At 46.2% G+C, this 18,693-nt stretch overlaps 1 protein-coding gene across 2 annotated transcripts in view; it reads right to left on the bottom strand.

Moving 5' to 3' along the window:
• The window catches only part of Osbpl2 (oxysterol binding protein like 2), a 51,505-nt gene that overhangs the window by 12,526 nt on the left and 20,286 nt on the right, over window positions 1-18,693 (bottom strand). The window contains exons 4-9 of one of the 2 annotated variants that reach the window (XM_075963309.1): window positions 15,755-15,887; window positions 13,559-13,679; window positions 11,181-11,256; window positions 7,031-7,165; window positions 6,104-6,201; window positions 1,910-2,092 (exon numbers count right to left, since the gene is read on the bottom strand). In XM_075963309.1, the coding sequence (XP_075819424.1) occupies window positions 1,910-2,092; window positions 6,104-6,201; window positions 7,031-7,165; window positions 11,181-11,256; window positions 13,559-13,679; window positions 15,755-15,791 (650 nt within the window). In that variant the 5' untranslated portion in view covers window positions 15,792-15,887. The remainder of the gene's footprint in view (window positions 1-1,909; window positions 2,093-6,103; window positions 6,202-7,030; window positions 7,166-11,180; window positions 11,257-13,558; window positions 13,680-15,754; window positions 15,888-18,693) is intronic. The other variant, XM_075963310.1, reaches the window with a different exon arrangement.

The raw sequence follows: 18,693 nt of genomic DNA, 5'->3' as shown, positions 1-18,693 counted from the left end.
TGACCAGGCAAAACCAGACCATAGCTGTCTGGGAGCAAAACAATGCTTTGAAGTCTTCCCAGTGCAGGCTATTTAGTTAGCATGCAACTGGAATTTATTTCTCCTTTCCTTTGTAGCATCAACAAAGCTTTCTACTTAAATGTCAAGACAAGTTAATAAGCAATAAAATAACACTAAAACAAAAGAGAGACAGCTTTCCTGTGAAGCTGCCAAGAGAAAAGGCTTGTAAGAATTACACTCCTAGTCCCAGCCCACAGTGCAGGAGAGGGTTGCTGCGGTTAACACCCAACTCCCCCTCCTCTGACCTCAAGGGCAAACCTCGCAGCTTGAAACACAGTGGAACCACTGGGAGGTTCTGTCAAGGAGTCACGACTAAGTACAAAAGCATCTTGACACAGGGTAGTAGAGGTCATATATCTAGACTCTCTCAAATGGCCCAGGTAAGAACCCAAACGTTTTTCAAAAGCATTTGCAGTCCATCAGTTCTGCCCACCTCAACTCTCAAGCAGACTACCATGAGACAGGCCCAGCAGCTGGGCGTTCACCACAGGTACCTCCCTCATGAGCCTGCCTTTGTTCCTGGGAGACAGATGCACAGAGACAGAGTTTTGTTGGTTGTTGAACTTTTAAGATAGGGTCTCACTTTGCAGCCCTGATTGTCTTAGAGCTCACTATGTAGACCAGGCTTGGCCTTAAATTCAGAGAGATCCACCTGCCTTGGCCTCCCATGTGCTGAATTGAAGGTGTGCTCAATTAGACCCAGTTTGCCCCTAAATCTTTTTTTTTTGTTTTTTGTTTTTTTTTGGTTTTTCAAGACAGGGGTTCTCCGTGTAGCTTTGGTGCCTGTCCTGGAAATCACTCTGTAGACCAGGCTGGCCTCAAACTCAGAGAAATCTGCTCTGCCTCCCGAGTGCTGGGATTAAAGGTGTGCACCACTACCATCCGGCCACCCCTAGGTTCTTTTTTTTTTTTTTTTTTAAATATTTATTTATTTATTATGTATACAATATTCTGTCTGTACGTATGTCTGCAGGCACCAGACCTCATTCCAGATGGTTGTGAACCACCATGTGGTTGCCGGGAATTGAACTCAGGACCTTTGGAAGAGCAGGCAATGCTCTTAACCACTGAGCCATCTCTCCAGCCCCCCACCCCTAGGTTCTTAAAACTGGCAGATAGCCAGTATCCAGCAAACATGACACTGATGCTCCCTCACAGCAGGTTCCTAACAGACGACCAGTGCAGCCACTGAATCCCTGGGCTGTGGGGGCTGCAGTGGGTTTCAAACTCTAGCATATGCTGGAGACTTGCTACTGGCTGAGTATCTCTGATGGAAGCTGGGCTGGACAGCCTGTAAGAGGGGCCCCCAGTGGTCCTCACCTCCAGGCATTCAACTTCATAGGTACAAATACACATGCCTGTGTGACCATCAGCAAGCAGAGGTTTGTGTACATGGCTGAGGAGCAGCTTTTATCGCTCCTGTCTTAGATGCTCTCTTGACAGGGTCCTCTGCCTAAGGAAGGAGAACAGCCACTGGAGAGGGAGTCTATGGCTGAGAATGGAGTTCTTGCTGACCCAGGGCCAGTTAGTCTAGGTGTAGCCTAGAGGTAAGGAGCTATGCTAAGCAGTGCTGGGCTGTTGGGTCTGGGGTTGTCACACAGCAGTAGTTGATGGCTAAAGTGAGTAGCTCCAGTCAGTGTGTGAGAGGGATGTGAGACTTATACCCACACTGGTGGACAGAGGAACTCTCCTCACCAGGAAGTCTAGCAGAAGAAATGCTGCTGGCAGAAAGGCTGTCTGTCAGTCCACAAAGGTAGGGATCTCCCCAGAAAGAAGCCTTATGAGACATGGAGACATAACTTCCTCCCAGCCAGAGCAGGACCTGCTCTTGCTTGCTCTTGTCACTCACTTGAGAAGCTCCAGTGTGATGGTCCCCCGGGGCTCTGCCTCGACACTCTTGCCCCAAAACTTTAGCTTTGGGTAGATGGAACCGTGGAACATGAAGTCTTGGTTGAGGCCTTCTGAATAAAATGCACTAACAGGAGGGTGGTGGCTGACCTGTTCAGATATAAATCTGAACCCCAAGTCTTCCCTAGGTCCAAAAATGAGAATGGGAGGGGAAGAGAAAACATCACATTAATGACAGCAATAACAAAGGCCGCCAGCTCCCCCGCCAGCTCCATCGGCCAGTTGGCATGCTCTGCCCTCCCCTAGCAGTTGATACAGGCTCTGAGCCCAGGAGCCTCCAGCTGTGACAGGCATCAGAATACCCAACAAAAACCTCTCAGGTGGCACATCTGGCCACATACCATTACCCTAGAGCACACCTGCCCAACACTACATGAGCTCAACTGGGGGAGCCTCCATCTGGCCTGCTGCTTATCCCACTGACACCTGAGCCTTACAGCCATCAGGCAGGCAGGCCTCGGATGCAGGTCAACAGCAATCCCAAAGTCTATTTCAGTCTCCCAGGGACTCCTAATGCCATCAACCCAACTGAATCAAAGGCCTTATGAAGGGGTGTTCCTGTCCAGCATTTGTACAGGCTCCCAAAACTTCTATGATGGAATGTCTTAGATCCCAAAATATTCCTGGCCAGGAAATAGGATTTTTAGCAGACTCCCTTATTCAATAAAAATGTCAGTTTTTAATTGTTCCGGAACTATGAATACACCTACAGTTGTAGTCATTAAGAATTATAAAAGCTAAACCACATAATTACTAACTTAGCTGGAATCAGAATTCCCAGTCATTACAGAGGAAGGAAAGTTGAAAAATTAGATTTTAAAAGGTTGCCTGCCAAGGTATGTAATCTACAAAATGAATACTTGTCTAAGAAAAGCAAGTATATTTTTAGCTGTTCAAGAGGGATTTGAAGGGATGAAAGATGCTGTACACAGCCAGGTCTGTGCAGTGCTGGGGGACAGGGCCACTCAGTGTCAGGGAAGCTCAGTGTGGAGACACCAACAAGCAGGCCTGGAGAGGAACACATGCCAACCTGAGTGTGAGGGAGTTTTCCTGGCAGCTTCTGAATTAAATCCCAAATCAGGTTAAGCTTCCTGTCTCACACCCCGCTCAGCAGTTCAGGCTCTTCCTCGTCTCTCACCCACACGGTGGCTGCTGATGCTGCTCCTAGTTATTTATTTAGACCGGTTCGTGCTCTGTAGCCCTAGCTGGCCTGGAACTTGTAATCCTCCTGCTTGAACTTAGAGGTGTGAGCCACCATGCCTAGCTGAAAAAGCTTGTTTTTAATCACCCAGTATTGCTCCCCTTCTAGCTTCTCTTTCTCTCTCTCTCTCTCTCTCTCTCTCTCTCTCTCTTGTTTTTGAGGCAGGGTTTCTCTGAGTTTCAGGAAATCTGATGCCATCTTTGGCCTCTTCAAGTACCAGGCTCACATATAGTGTCTCAGACACGTATGCAGCTCAAACATTTATACATGTAAAATAATAATTTTTTGTTTTGTTTTTGGTTTTTCAAGACAGGGTTTCTTGGTGTAGCGCTAGATGTCCTGAAACATCTCACTCTGTAGACCAGGTTGGCCTTGAACTCACAGAGATCCGCCTGCCTCTGCCTCTTGAGTGTGAGGAATAAAGGTGTGCACCACCACTGCCTGGCCTTGAAATAATAATTTTTAAAAATGCTTTAAAACAATAATATTTGGGACAAGTTTCCCCCTCATCTGGGCCTCAGTTTCCTTTCTTTCTTTCTTTTTTTTTTTACTTGCACTGGTATTTTCCTACATGTATGTCTGTGTGAAGGCATCAGAACGTGAAGTTAAAGTTTTTAGTTGCCATGTGGGTGCTGGGAGTTGAACCTGGTCCTCTGGAAGAACGGCCAGTGCTCTTAACCACAGAGCTCCTCCTTTTTTAAAATTTTTTACGGGCCCCAGTTTTCTGTTCCTTATCACATCAGATTCTCCTGACCGGTCCAATCTTTTCAGAAGAAATGGAAGTTGGAGAGCAAGGGGCTTGGCCAGCACAAGCCAGTATTACATCATGGCCGTGTTCCAGATAGCTCCTTATTAGCAGCGTGTGAGGAAGGAGGGGCTGGAGCTAGTATGCTTCTTACTTTTCCAAACTGCAGTGCAGTATCTTGGCAGGTCCCTAAAGAGCCTACAAGGACACCCCAGATGGACAGATTCCAGGGTTGATGAGAAGACCATCAGGGTCACAGGCCCAGGTACAGACACTCACACACTAAAGGCAGTTTCAGGATCCCACAACCACCCACCATGGAAAAGGCTTATCATCACATCACACACCAGAGAAAGTCCAAGAACCAACATGAGTGCCAGAGAAACTCTCCTCTGAATTCACTGATTGCTCAACATTATCATTACTTTTATAACAAAAAATGGTATGAATTAAATAAACTATGACATAGAAACTACCATTTAGAAAACTGTGGCACAGCCAGGCAGTGGTGGCAACACCTACACCTTTAATCCCAGCACTTGGGAGGCAGAGCCAGACAGATCCTCCAGGTTCGAGGCCAGCCTGGTCTACAAAGTGAGTTCCAGGATGGCCAGAGCTACACGGAGAAAACCTGTCTTATAAAAACCAAAAAGAAAAAAAGGGAGAAAGAAAATAAATGAAATGAAATTAAACTATAACATCAAGGAAAATGATTACAGCTTTGTTTGTTTGTTTGTTTGTTTGTTTGTTTTTGAGACATCCCCGGCTGTCATGGAACTCGCTTTGTAGACCAGGCTGGCTTCAAACTCAGATCTTTCTGCTTCTGCCTCCCGAGTCAATGGATTAAGGCATGTGCCACATGCCCAGCTACAGAAAATGATCATGATACAATGCAAAAAAAAAAAAGTCATTAATATCTCACACACAAGAAAACCTATTAAGATGTTGATAACCACTTGTCTTTGGCAGGTTACATCTGTCTGTTTTCTGCTTCCAGCGTTGCCATGTTCTGTATAGAACATTATTATAGCCAAAACACCAACAGACTCCATATAGTGAATTCCCAAATTACCAGCTGACCCTGATTCCAGGGCAGTGACAGAAGTCTTCTCTATAGAAAAGATACCAGAGCAGGTAGCAGGTGCTGGCCCTCCTGCCTGCAGTCCCATGGCCTATGACAAATAACCATTATGCTAGCCAATGAGAATACCCCATATAAAACCTTCCAGTAACTTCCTCCAATCAGAGAAGATCTATCTACCTACTAAACTACCCTGTTGTTTTCTGCATCCCGAGGCACAAGCACACTACTGGTCACACATGCACCAGAGAACAATAGTTCCCAGAGTGGCAGAATGGGCCCACTAGGAACTGGACACATTCAGTGATTAGTCTCTGGGGGCTCAGGCAAGGCTAAAGTGAAAACGCACCAGGGGTGTGTGACATGTGGTCGGGAGTGTTGTCACCTCCAAGACAACTTTCTGCATAATTGTAGGAAGAGGCCCAGATTTGACAAAGTAAGTAGCAACAACCTCTCAGTCCAGCCCTCTAGAGCTTCACCTCCATCCATAACTAGGATTCAGGGTCCAGGCTCAGAGATCTACTAAGTCCAAGGATGAGGATGGAGGGCTATGCTCTGCTCATGTGCAAGAGAGTTTACCAGCACCTGCCCTGTTCCCGCTACCCTGGAAGCCTCACGATCTCAGGCCCCAAGAGGCAAGATACTGCCCAGAATCGGCAAACATTCACAGACTAACACTTCAAGAGGCCAACTCTTGGGGCCTGTCCAATCATTCCTGACACACTGCAACACAGGCATGGACTAAGCAGTGACTTTAGCAGTTCCTCCTCTCTTTGGGTTATTTCTCTCTCAACTAAGAACTGCAGCAAATGGCATAGTCCTACTTATTAGTCTGGTTCCACCTGCTGTTGAAAACTAGTGGCGCCCCATGTCTTGGCCAAGTAGTACACATCCACGACTAGTGGTCTACACAACATGACATCCACCCTTGAGCCCCACGCAGTAAGAATCTATGCCAACCCTTCCTATGGTACTGGGGTTCTAGTCCATCATTAACATCACACCTTTTTACCCACATCATTCCACATACTTGGGTGGCTCCTAACTCCAAGCACCTGTCCTGATCTGAGGACTCAATGCATTCCAGCGTTCACGATGGACTCCTTACCTGATCAGCTCATATGTCTCCCCCAGGAGCGGGTTAAAGGGTTTGCCGGTTCTATCCCACTGGGAAGCCACTGCCGAGACTGCAAAGGCAGCTACAGACTGCAAACAATTCAAAGACGGATCAAAACAGATTCAGCCAAGACAGCAGCACATGAGTGCACTTCCTACGGGGTATCAGTCAGTCACAGGCACTCAGTCAGTCACTTCCACTCTGCTGACTTCTCAGGTTTCAACTCACAATGGTTTTTCATATTTATTTATTTATTCATTCAGTTGTTTATCGCAGTGATTTTTTTTCTTCTTTTTTTTTTTTCCGGTTTTTCGAGACAGGGTTTCTTTGTGGCCTTGGAGCCTGTTCTAGAACTAGCTCCGTAGACCAGGCTGGTCTCGAACTCACAGAGATCAGCCTGCCTCTGCCTCCCAAGTGCTGGGATTAAAGGCGTTCGCCACCACTGCCCGGCATCCGGCCTGTAGTTCTGCAGCTGCTATAGCCCTACAGAAGGTGGTAGTGATTTTGTTTTTTAAGATTACAGAACTTCTGGGGAAACACCACTGCCATGCATTACTTCCTCAAAGCCACAAAAAAGGGAACAACTTGTTTTCTCCATCACAGGTTGCACACCCTGCAGATGCTAAAGCAATACCCATGTGTCTGTCTCATACACTGGCACTCCAGTCCATACACTTCCACATAGTTGAACACGCACATGCACAAGTAAATACCCACCACACAAACATATGCACATATGAGGCAGTAGCATGTGTGATACCAGAGAAAAGCCAACTATGTGAGGCTGACAGCTAGGAGTTCTGGTCAGACATCTGGAGAGAATACAATTCTTCCAGATAGCTCACTAGCAGAATACCTTGGTCCCTACAACTATGGGGTCAGTCAGGCAAACAGTTATGGCATCGAGACTGTCGTCACCTGCATCCTCTCCAGGGTCTGGGGCTGGTTTGAGGCTTTGTGGATAAGGTACACATGCTCCATGTACTCCGTGATCCGTTGCAGGAAGCTCAGTGGCTCATTGAAGGCGATTGGCATTGTGATCTTGGATAGCTCCTAGAAGGATCCAGAAAGACATCTGGTTGGGTTTCTGGGGCTTCTGGGTATGCCTCAAATGCAAGTATCCTACTCTACTCTGAGTATTCTGAGGATCACTTCCCAGAGCCTCAAACTCCCATACAGACAAGATCTTAGACACCCACTGTGGGCAAGCTTTCTGCTGTGAGCACCGGCTTCTACCTTACCCAACACGGAATGCCGTCCTGAATGGCAGCCATGGCAGCTCTCCATCTCCCAGATCTGCATCACATGAAGTGATTACAGGAGCTCTGAAAGAACCATCTTATAGGGGCTGGAGAGATGGCTCAGAGGTTAAGAGCACTGGCTGCTCTTCCAGAGGTCCTGAGTTCAATTCCCAGCAACCACATGGTGGCTCACAATCATCTGTACTGAGATCTGGCGCCCTCCTCTAGCATGCGGGCATACATCGAGGCAGAGTGTTGTATACATATAAATAAATCTTTAAAAAAAAGTATAAAAAAAAAAGAAGCATCTTATCTTCCCTCACTCATTCCAGATGAGTGGTACCAGTCCCACTATTAAAACTTGCCCTTGCTGGGTGATGGCGACACACAACTTTAATTCTATTACTCCTGAGCAGCAGCAGGCAGATCTCTGTAAGTTTGAGGCCAGCCTGGTCGGTCTACAGAACAAGTTTCAGGACAGTCAGGGTTACACAAAGAAACCCTGCCTCAAAACAAGACCAAAAAAAACCTTGCCCTCAGCACCCATGGCCTTCCAGTGTGAAATGGAAGCCTTAGCTGGCAGTCAAGTCTTTTTACAATGTGACTTTGCTTCAAAGTTCAGACTCTGCAAAAGTGACACAGGACTCTTTCCTCAAGCACCAACAAGTGAGACTGCAGCTCCTGCCTCCCTAGAGCTCATGAACAGAGGACAAAGGTCTGAGGAGCTCTTCCTGAGCTGGGCTTCTGAAAGGCACTAACAAGAATGCTCCAGGAACGAGGACAGGCTCTGGATCTTAGGTGGATTTTCAGGCTTTCTGTACTAGGAGTTAGAATGACCCCTCTGCTCTCACCAGCCCCAATCATTTAGTGCCAAGGCAAAGAGCACGAAAGAGTACCCTAGGGGAGAAAGAATGCTCAGCAAATTGCCAGTGAGACAGCCTTCCTAGCCAGGTCCTGAAACAGCAGTCGGGGAGTGGGGAGGGCTTGTTAACAGTGCTGATCTAGGAGGACCCCACTGACAGCTCAGAGTCAGTCAGGCTCCGCACAGAGGCTACGTGCCATGCTGAGAGACATTCAGATATCTGGGAATATGAGAGCTGGACAGGGCACTAAGGCAAGAGTTACAAGTCAGGTGCCTTCTGGCATAAGAAGTGACCAAAACCACACAAGGAAGTTGCGTAAGATCAGCAGGAAGGACAAAAAGCTTCTGACTATATCCACCATATCAACAACTACAAGAGAGAGAGAGCTAAGGGAAGAAACTCTGAGTCAGTCACCAGAAAAGTAGAAAGGCAAGAAAACACAGGCTTTATATGCCTTCTGTGATTACATACCTGTAAAGCAAAGCTGAGCCCACGGCCCAGTGTAAGAGGTCAGAGAGGTCAGCATTGGGCAGGAAGAAACACAGACGGACCCCAGCAGGAGAGAGGCTATCTGGGCTCACAAGTACCCGCATGCACACTGCTTCTCTGCTCTAAACCCTCTCCACCTCTACACCCACAGGCCAGGCCCCACGCCTGCTGATGGGTACAGTAGCACAGCATACAAAGTGGACACTCGGCTACAGCTAGCAAAATGCTAACTCATTTCTACTTTGATTCAGCAACTCCACGTCTGGGCACCAATCTCAGACTAAGCAAACATACATGCAGGGCTAGCCCCTGTAACCTGCTTTGGTCAGCCAAAAGCCAAAAATGGTCTAATGTCCAAAACAGTGCACCATCCCACTGAACTGAAAGACAACTAAGAAAGGGGCATGAAGTAGTTACAAGATGACTTTGAGATTGGTGGCTGATGAGAACAGGGGATAAAGAAAAGCCTACTGCCTCTCTGAAGGCATGGGAGAAGACTTATAAACAGTCAGGGTGTGGGGCATGGGGTAACAGCTATTTGTGGGGAGGGACAGGGACAGGAAGCTAAGCTTCCTAGAACACACTGCCACGCTCTGGATGTGGTCTTAGTAGCCCAAGGCTTCAGTAATTTAACTGTGAAGAATTAAGTGGATGACATTTAACCCATCTATGGTGCTGAATATGGTGCCAGTCCTCTGAGGAGTCATTAGGATTAGGTTAAGTCATAGCCTCCATGGCTGACTATGGTAGCTAACTAAGAACAGGGCAAGGGGGCTGGTGAGATGATTTAGCATGCATATTATAAAAGAGAACTGAGGGGCTGGAGAGATGGCTCAGAGGTTAAGAGCATTGCCTGCTCTTCCAAAGGTCCTGAGTTCAATTCCCAGCAACCACATGGTAACTCACAACCATCTGTAATGCGGTCTGGTGCCCTCTTCTGGCCAGCAGGCATACACACAGAATATTGTATACATAATAAATAAATATTTAAAAATAAATAAATAAAAGAGAATTGATTCCTGAAGCTGTCCTCTGACCTCCATATGCACATGTGTGCATATAAATAAATATAATTAATAATAATAATAATAATAAAAGAACAGAGCAAGTGTTAGGGAAACAGCTCTGTGGTAGAATGCATCTTAGGTTCTGGATCCAATCCCTAGCACTTGTAAGTAAACAATCAGGAAGAGAGAGACCAACACACAACTGTGCATGTCCCTTCCCTGCTCCCCCCATACGACATCCTACAATACCACAGGACACAGGACTCTGTCAGCATCGAAGGCATCGCCAGATGCATGCATGCCCTTAGCCTCTTTCCTTCTTTTAAAAACATGATTTCTCTGTGTAATAGCCCTGGTTGTCCTGCCACTCTGTAGACCAGGCTGGCCTCTAACTCACAGAGATCCACCTGCTTCTGCCTCTCAAGCGCTGAGATTAAAGGTGTGAGCCACCATGTTCCAGCAAGCCAATCTTTCCTCTACAGTTCACCCATCTATGGTATTGTACAGGCAACAGAAAGCAGATTAACACATATTTAATGAATTTGACTTTGGACCTGTATTTTGAAAAAAAATTATAAAAGGAATCTATAAAAATCAAAATGAAACAGATGAGCCTGCATGATACTCCCAGACCTATGCACAATCACTCGTGGAAAAAAAAAAAACCAGGAAAATTTTGCAATAGGAATACACAATCAAGCAATTAAGGTAAGGTCAACATTCCTAGTAAGATATATGGACACTATGTAATTCTGAGCGAGCACAGACAAGAGCTCTAGCTTATGTGTGCTCCTGCCCAAAAGAGACTCTAATTATGCCTTCTTCCAGTTTCCAGTGCCAACCCCCATACCAATCTATCTACCCTCAATCATCCTAAAGTTATTTAAAATAAAAGGTTGGAAGAAAGAAGTTTTCTCTGGGAAGAAAGTGTAGAAATAATGATGAACAACAACAAAAACTGGCATTAAAGGAATGCAGGTAGACGCATCTGAAATCTGGCAATGTGTACTTCTGACTCTGACTTGAGCATCTTGTTGCTAAGTGCTGGGTTATGCATGAAATGTGCCAGAGATCATATGGGCACACTAGCTCCTAACAGTCAAAGAAGACCATATGGAAAGTTAATGGCCACTAGACAGTTCCTAACACAAAGCTTCAGGACTTGACATAAGCTACCCGGAGCCTAATGTGTAGCAAGGCCCCCCTGGTCTCATGCAGAAGGCGTTTAGACCATAAGCAAAGACCACGTCTCAGAACATCGGGAAAAAGGCCTTATGGGACGTCTCCAGCTACCTGCTGAACTGTAAACTGCTGTTCTGCTGTTTCCCTTCCCCTTATCACTTGTTCCTTTCCTGCCCTGCTACAGGATGATAAATATACAGCATACACTCCCTTAGAAACCAACAGTGCAAACCTCTTGGGAATTAAGGCCTAAGCTCCATGCTTCAAACGAGTTATCTGCACTCACCAAACCAATGCACTTTTTCAGGATACTCCACACGCTGAAATCACTTCTGGTGAACATGGGGGCAGGAAGGGCTGTCCTGTGAGTAATTTGAGAGTAACAAGCATTTATTAACCAATGGAGTATGTATGGGGGGGGGGGTGTTTCTCACAGGAACTTCTCAAGACCATCACCTTAGCTTGAGACCTAAATTATCAGTGTCTCTGAACAATGGGACAACAGGGAGAAGCTAGATCACAGCTGAAACCATACAGGGTGTCTGTACCGCTGTTTTTGAGTCCTGATAATGGTCACTGGTTATGGCAACCTTGGAGTCTTGACCTGGCTCTGCAGTGACCAGGCCATTTTCCTTCCGTGAGCTGGAGACAAGGCTGACAGTGAGAACAGAATCCCTCTACTTACATCCCGACTGACTGTCTACTTTAGGGTCTTCTACCCAACCCCAGGACAGCGCACAGAGTTGAGAATAAAGAGTGAAATGAGTTAAAAAAATTAGCTATCCACCCCTCTGACACAGGCACTCCTTCTCAAGCTATCCTCCACCCAACCAGAACCCAGCAGTGACCTCAGCCTCAACTCCTGCTCTGGCTACCTGGGACAGACTATAGCTCCCCCCAGAAACTGTCTCCATGGCAAGAAGTCTCAGCAGACATCTGACTGCCTTGTGGGAAGGAATGTGGCCCATCACAGGAATGCGAAGACGGCATCATAGAAGAAGCCCTCAGATACACATGACTACTCTGAACCCTTAGAGGCAGCTCTAGTTTTTATTGTGGAATTCCCAGTGACATTTCACTGAAATTGATCAGGAGAACAGACTGACTGACTGGGCATTTTGATCCATCCTGGGATAGCAATAGCTGGAGTCTGCCTGGTAAACCTCAGAAAGGGCTCATGTGGGTAACTGAGTTGAGACAAGAGGGAGAAAGGAAGTTCTGAGACAAAACAGGAAAGGAAAGAAGTCTAATGTTTACTGAGCCGTATGCACCAGGGCTGCCAAAAATAGCTGGAATGCTGTGCACACCGCAGACTGTGAGGGCCACAAGAGATGGAAAATATGGTTCTGCAGAGGATCAGGGTTTGGTCCCAGGGATACAACCTGTGCAGGTTAGTTTTGTCAGCTTGACAGAACTAGGATTACCTGGGAAGAGGAACTTACACTAAGAAAATACCTCTATCAGACTGACTATTAGCAAGTCTATACAGGGCACTTTATTGATTACGGATAGATGTGGGAGGGTTGAGCCCACAGAGAGCAGTGCCACTCCTCAGATGGTCCTGGGTTGCATAAGAAAGCAAACTGAGCAAGCTTGGGAACAGCACAGTAAGTAGCATTCCTCCATGGTCTCCGCTTCAGTTCCTGCCTTGGATACCCTGATAATGGTCTGTAACCTCTTACCCAAACAAATCCTTTCAGCCCTGACTGTGATAAGTACCACTGTGCTAAGCAGGAACAATAAGGGGAAGGTGACACACGTAATACACAGTGGACGTGAGAGAATCTGAAGAGCCATGTTTAGATCATGGTGACAAGAGAATGAGGCAGTGGTCCTAAGCTCAGTGCGGTTTGACACCAGGTGATGTACATTTAGGAGAGAGACGGTGAGGTACAGAGTGAACGTAAGCGCCTTAGTCAGGCCCCCCCAACCCTCCAATGTGCTCCTGCACCCACTAAGCACATGAGCGTAGGACAAGAGAAGGAAGGGTGAGGGAACATGCCCTGAAGGTAAATGGGCCCATGTATAAGGTCAGTCATGAGGCTGGAGGGTCCACTGAGGCCCCAAACACCTTTTAATACATATATGTGTAAGGAAGCCTATGTCCCATGGATTATCCTAACAGACTGAGAACATTCCATGATGACCACTGTCATAGTCTAGATACACAAATGAACCTGATGGGGAAAAATAGAATGTGGTATCGCTGCAGCAATGAATCAAACCCTTTCCGTTCCTTCAGGGTCAGTGAGATACAGAAAGGACAAGAGAACCCTTGCTATCCCCATTAGCCCAGCAGCTAAGTATATCTCAGTAAAACACAAAAGGGACAACGGGATTAACATGGTGTCTGTGGAAGGACAGGTTGGTTTGTGGTGGGTGAGGTCTGTCCCAGAGGCCCTAAGCCATTCTGGGACAGAACTATCACTTTATGGAGGGGGAGTCATGGGTCAAACACTGCCCTCCACTGGTCTCCATGCCCCCAGCAGACAGGCATCAAGTCTCATGGGACTTTGGTGGCTAGGCTGCTTGGAAGAGTCATACTGGAACTAGGGGTGCGCCAGCTCAATTCATGAGACCTAAGAGGACACCTGATAGCACATATGTGGGTGATCTTAGATACACTTTGGAAAGTTCTGAAACAGTGTGTGTAAGACAGTTTACCTGTGTTTCTGAATTCCATTCTCTTGTGGTCTCTCCCCACTTTTGCTGGTATCCAGATCAATCATCCCACTGATTTTATTTGCCTCTGAAAACTCCCCTGTAGAGTTATCAGAATCAAAGCCTGCAAGAAATATGCAAAACAATCATTTTTACTGGATTTGGGAGATACAGAAGCCTACTTCAAGATTATATAAACTGAAGCCTAAAGATCTGCAAACCTTTCATCTGGTTTTATGAGACAGGGCCTATGTAACCCTGTCCAGCCCAGAACTCTTTTGTTTGTTTGTTTGTTTGAGACAGGGTTTCTTTGTGTAGCCTTGGCTGTCCTAGAACTCACTTTGTAGAAAAGGTTGTCTTGAACTAGGAGATCGGCCTGCTTCTGCCTCCTGTATGCTGGGATTAAAAGGTGTGCACCACCACCAAGTGGCTGGCCTGAAACTCTTTATACAGACCAGTCTGGTCCCAAACTCACAGTGATCCACCTGTCTCTGCTTCCTGAGTGCTGGGATCATGTGCCGCCATCCCTGTCTGGTACATTTAGGATAACCATCTTTGTTTCCACCTCAGTGTGAGGACATGCAGGACTGCTGTGGGGGAGCAGCACCTCCACTGTCCACCATGGTCTGCTGGGATGGTGGGGTCATCTGAACATTAATAAAGTTGAAGCCATCTTTGGGGAATATCAAGACAAACTTAACCAAATCTCAGGGGTGTTTGGAGTAGTAGATGCTACACTGAGTCCCTGGGTGAGAAGGAACTTCTAGGGGACCTGTGGGCAAGGAGACATCTGAGGTGGTCTCTCCGTGGCAGGCATGGCCTCCCAGGTATGGCTGGATGCCTGCCTGGGGACTCCTCCTCTGAGGACCACAGATGCTGTTCCACAGCAAGCTCCACTTGCCGGCACACACCAATGGGGAGCAGAACCAGTGAGTTCCAACCATGGCATACTGAAACGATTCCACTGAGCTCTGGAAATGGCAAGGAGCTCAGTGTCCCCTCTGGGGACCAGGAAGTCCACCAGTGCTATCGGCCAGGAACGGGGCTGGGCAGGGAATGACTACCCATACCCAGATGCTCTAGTATGGAGGTTCTAACAAGCAGGGGGTAGGGAGGAAAACTCTGGTGAGGCTGTAACTGGGGAGCCACTGCAATACTTCAAAGCTGCTGCTGTTTGTGTACCTAAGGCCAAGGACAAGAAATGGAACAGATAAGCCTTGAAGTCCCGTTCCATGGGCAGTGAGAAGTCCTTCACAGAAAACAAAACACACTCTGAATATGGACCTTAAGAGACAGCAAAGTCGGTAACTGAAATGTTAAGGAATGGACAGCTGTGACTAAAGAGTCTACAGACCCCTGGGGGACCCAGTTCTGCCAGCACCAAGAGGAAGAGGCAGTTCTCCTCTGCCCCACCACCAACTACTACCCAGGCACAATGGTGCAGACCTCCACTTACAATCACCACTTGAGATTGCTACTGTGAGGGCGGGGAAGTTATTTGTGTCAGAGTATGTGTGCTGTGTATGCCTGTGTGCACAGGTACAGATACAGTTAGGACAGACGAGGGTATCACATGGCTTCCTCTATTACTTTCATTTGGTCTTCTGGGACAGGGTCTCTCACTGAGCAAGAAACTCAACATTTTCCAGCTAGACTGGCAGATCAGCAAGCTCCAGAAATCTTAGCATTTCTGTGTGGGCCCCTCTCCAGAATTGGGGTTACAGGCATAGATAACCAAGCCATGCCTAGCCCCCCCGCCTTTTTTTGAGAGTCTCGTCATATAACTTTGGTGGTTCTTGCTACGTAGACCAGGCTGGCCTCGAACTCACAGATCCATCTGCCTCTGCCTCCCAAGTGCCAGGATTAAAGGCATACGCTACCATCGCCAGGCCTTATATTTTTGCCCACATGTATGTGACTCACATGCATACATACAGGCAAAATAGACATGCAAGTAAAATAACTATATTCAGGGAGGTTCTTCCAAAGAGTCCAGCCCCCACTGCTCTTTAATATGTCTCTTAAGATCCAGTCAAGGTTGCTCTCATGAGAGAAGACATCTTTGTCTCTCTAAAAAGCTAATGTCAGGTCTCATCTAACAGACCCCCTGGCCTTGCTGTGCTGAGCCAGGCCAAATCCCACACTGCAGATCCCAGATCCCAGATCCCACACAAGATGTGGGCTCTCATAGCTGCTCACCTGTGACGGCATCAAAGAACTCTTCCTCCCCGTTCATCCTTCAGTGACCAGGTATCACTGTTTTGGGGTTTGGTCCTCCTACTGGATCATATCTGATCTATATTTATGTAGAAGCTGTGTGGATACTGGAAATCTGAGGAAGAAATATTTCAGAATGAACTCAGTTACTACAAAGTCTATGTTTTGCAAACATTTATTTCAACTTTTTGGGTTTTGTTTAAGACAGGGTCTCTGGCTGGCCTTGAACTTGTCATATAGACCAAAACTAACCTAGAATCCAAAGATCCTCCCGTCTCGGCCTCAAGGGCTAGGATTAAAGGTATGTACCACCATGCTCAGCTAAACAATTATTCTTGAAATTGATCCAACTGATCTCCATAAGGGCCAGGTGTATTGGCACAGTCTTTAATCCCAGCACTCCCCAGGAAGAAGCAGTAGACTTCTGTGAGTTCAAGGCCCACCTGGTCTACAAAGGGAGTTCCAGGTCAGCCAAGACTACGCCATGAGAACCTTTCTCCAAAAAAAAAAAAAAAAAGATCTCATGTCTAAGGGGGAAAAAATATGAATTATAACAAATATACTCTTCAAGCATCAAGAATGAAAGGATGAATGCCTAATAAAAAGATGAAAAAGAAAGCTGGCCTTGTGGCACACACTTATAATCCTAGAGCAAACTGAGCAGGAGGATTAAAAGTTCAAGGCCTATGACCAATCAGAAGGCTCGGTACTGATGTGGTGGAAAAACTAACTCCAGCCAGTTTCCTCTGACCTTGCACATCCCTACCTGCCCACCCCCCCCACCCCCGCCGCCCATACACAATATATAAATAAACAAGCAAAACACAAAATAAAAAGTAATTTAAAAAGAGGTCAAAGGCTAGGACCAGGGAGACTGCAGAGTGGTTACCACACAGCAAGCATACTGGAGCCCAGAAGCCCAGCTCCACATGTGTAAATGGCAAGGCCCGCTGCCTGCAACTGCAGCTTCGAAGGTAGGGACCTGGAACGAACTGACAAGCAAGTTCCGGGTTTGATTCAGGGTCCTAAGGTGGAAGAGCAACTGAGGAATATTCCAGACATCAGTTTCTAGAGTCCACATTCATGCACACACATACACACACTAAAAAATAGAAAAAGTGGGGGGCTGGAGAGATGGCTCAGTGGTTAAGAGCACTGACTGTTCTTCCAGAGGACCTGGGTTCAATTCCCAGCACCCACATGGCAGCTCACAACTGTCTGAAGATGTAGTTCCAGGGGATCTGACACCTTCATACCAATGCACATAAAATAAAGTTAAATAGACCATAAAAATGTTTTAAGAAATAGAAAAAGTGAGACCCACCCACCCCCAAATAAAAGTTCAAGGCTACCCTGAGCAATTAAGTGAGACTTCTGTCTCAGGATAGAAAGTGAGAAGGCTTTTGAGAGAGCTCAGCAGGTAGAATACCTGCTACCAGGCCTATGCTGAACTTAATTCCTGGAACCCAATGGGAAAGAGAGAGAAACAACTTCCTCCAAGTTATCTTCTGAGATCTCCACATGAATGCCATAGCACTCACCCATATACAAAATGTTAAAAAAAAAAAAAAAAGAGGGTTGAAAAACGTAGCTCAGTAGTAGAGTACTTGCCTAATGTGCAGGGTCCTAGGTTTGGTCTTCAATAGTGTAAAAAGGATTTTTTTCTAATAACAACCAATGACTAATACACGAGCAACTAGCTGATAATTAATTTTAAGCTGTATACGTGTGTGTGTGTGTGTGTGTGTGTGTGTGTGTGTGTGTGTGTGTGTGTGTTTTAAAAGGTTTATTTATTATGTATAGTGTTCTGCCTGTGTGTATGCCTGCAGGCCAGAAGAGGGCACCAGATCTCATTACAGATGGTTGTGAGCCACCATGTGGTTGCTGGGAATTGAACTCAGGACCTCTGGAAGAATAGCCAGTGCTCTTAACGGCTGAGCCATCTCTCCAGCCCCTATTTTCAGTTATATTTTAAAGCTGGGCAGTAGTGGCACATGCCTTTGATCCCAGGCAGATCTCTGTGAGTTGAAGGCCAGCCTGGTCTACAAAGCAAGGTCCAGGACAGCCAGAGAAACCCTGTCTCAAAAGAAACTATATATCTATATGGTTCAAATATATATATATGTATATATATATGGTTCAAATATATATATAGTTCAAATATATATAGAAACTATAGATATATACACACATACATACACATATTTCATATATATAGCTTATAATATACAGTTTATATATTATATAAAATGTAATGTTATTTTTATATAATTATAAATATTTACAGTTGTTCAGGAAAATGTCAAAATATTAATTTAGGAAAACATGTGGGCAGTTAGAGCAGTTTCAACAAAGCTCCAACAACATTCAAAGGTGGGGCTCTGCACACCTCGGGAGGCTCCGCGGTGAGTCCTGAAGATTGTCAAAATATTAGCTTCTCATCTACTTCAAGCCAACTGTTCCGTTCTTTGTGGTGCTGGAGACAGAAACCAGGGCCTCACACACTTAAGTGAATATTCCACTATGAGTTACATCTCTAGCCGCAACACTAATTTTCCAAGCCAGAATTAAGACAACTATATAACTTAGTTCTATTACATAACCAAAAGAAGCTTCCATTTTCTCAAAATTATTTTAGCTTACCTATTTTAGAACTCCCATGTAATAATTTCTCCTGTCAGGAAGAACTGTTTTGTTTTGAGACAGACTTTCTCTATGCAGCCCTGGATGGCCTCAAATTTACAGAGATTCACCAGCCTTTGCCTCTGGAATCTGAGATTAAGTCTGTCACCACAGCCAGCCCAAGAACAGCATTGTAAAACAGTGAAGGAAAAATTCAACCCGTAGCCAGGCTTGCACGCACGCACGCATACATGCACGCATGCACACATTTAATCTCAGCACTCTGGGGCAGAGGCAAA

The sequence above is a fragment of the Microtus pennsylvanicus genome, chromosome 2 (assembly GCF_037038515.1).
Source record: "Microtus pennsylvanicus isolate mMicPen1 chromosome 2, mMicPen1.hap1, whole genome shotgun sequence".
Lineage (NCBI taxonomy): Eukaryota > Metazoa > Chordata > Mammalia > Rodentia > Cricetidae > Microtus > Microtus pennsylvanicus.
The sequence above is the reverse complement of the archived record's forward strand: the minus strand, read 5'-3'. Positions and strand labels throughout refer to the sequence as shown.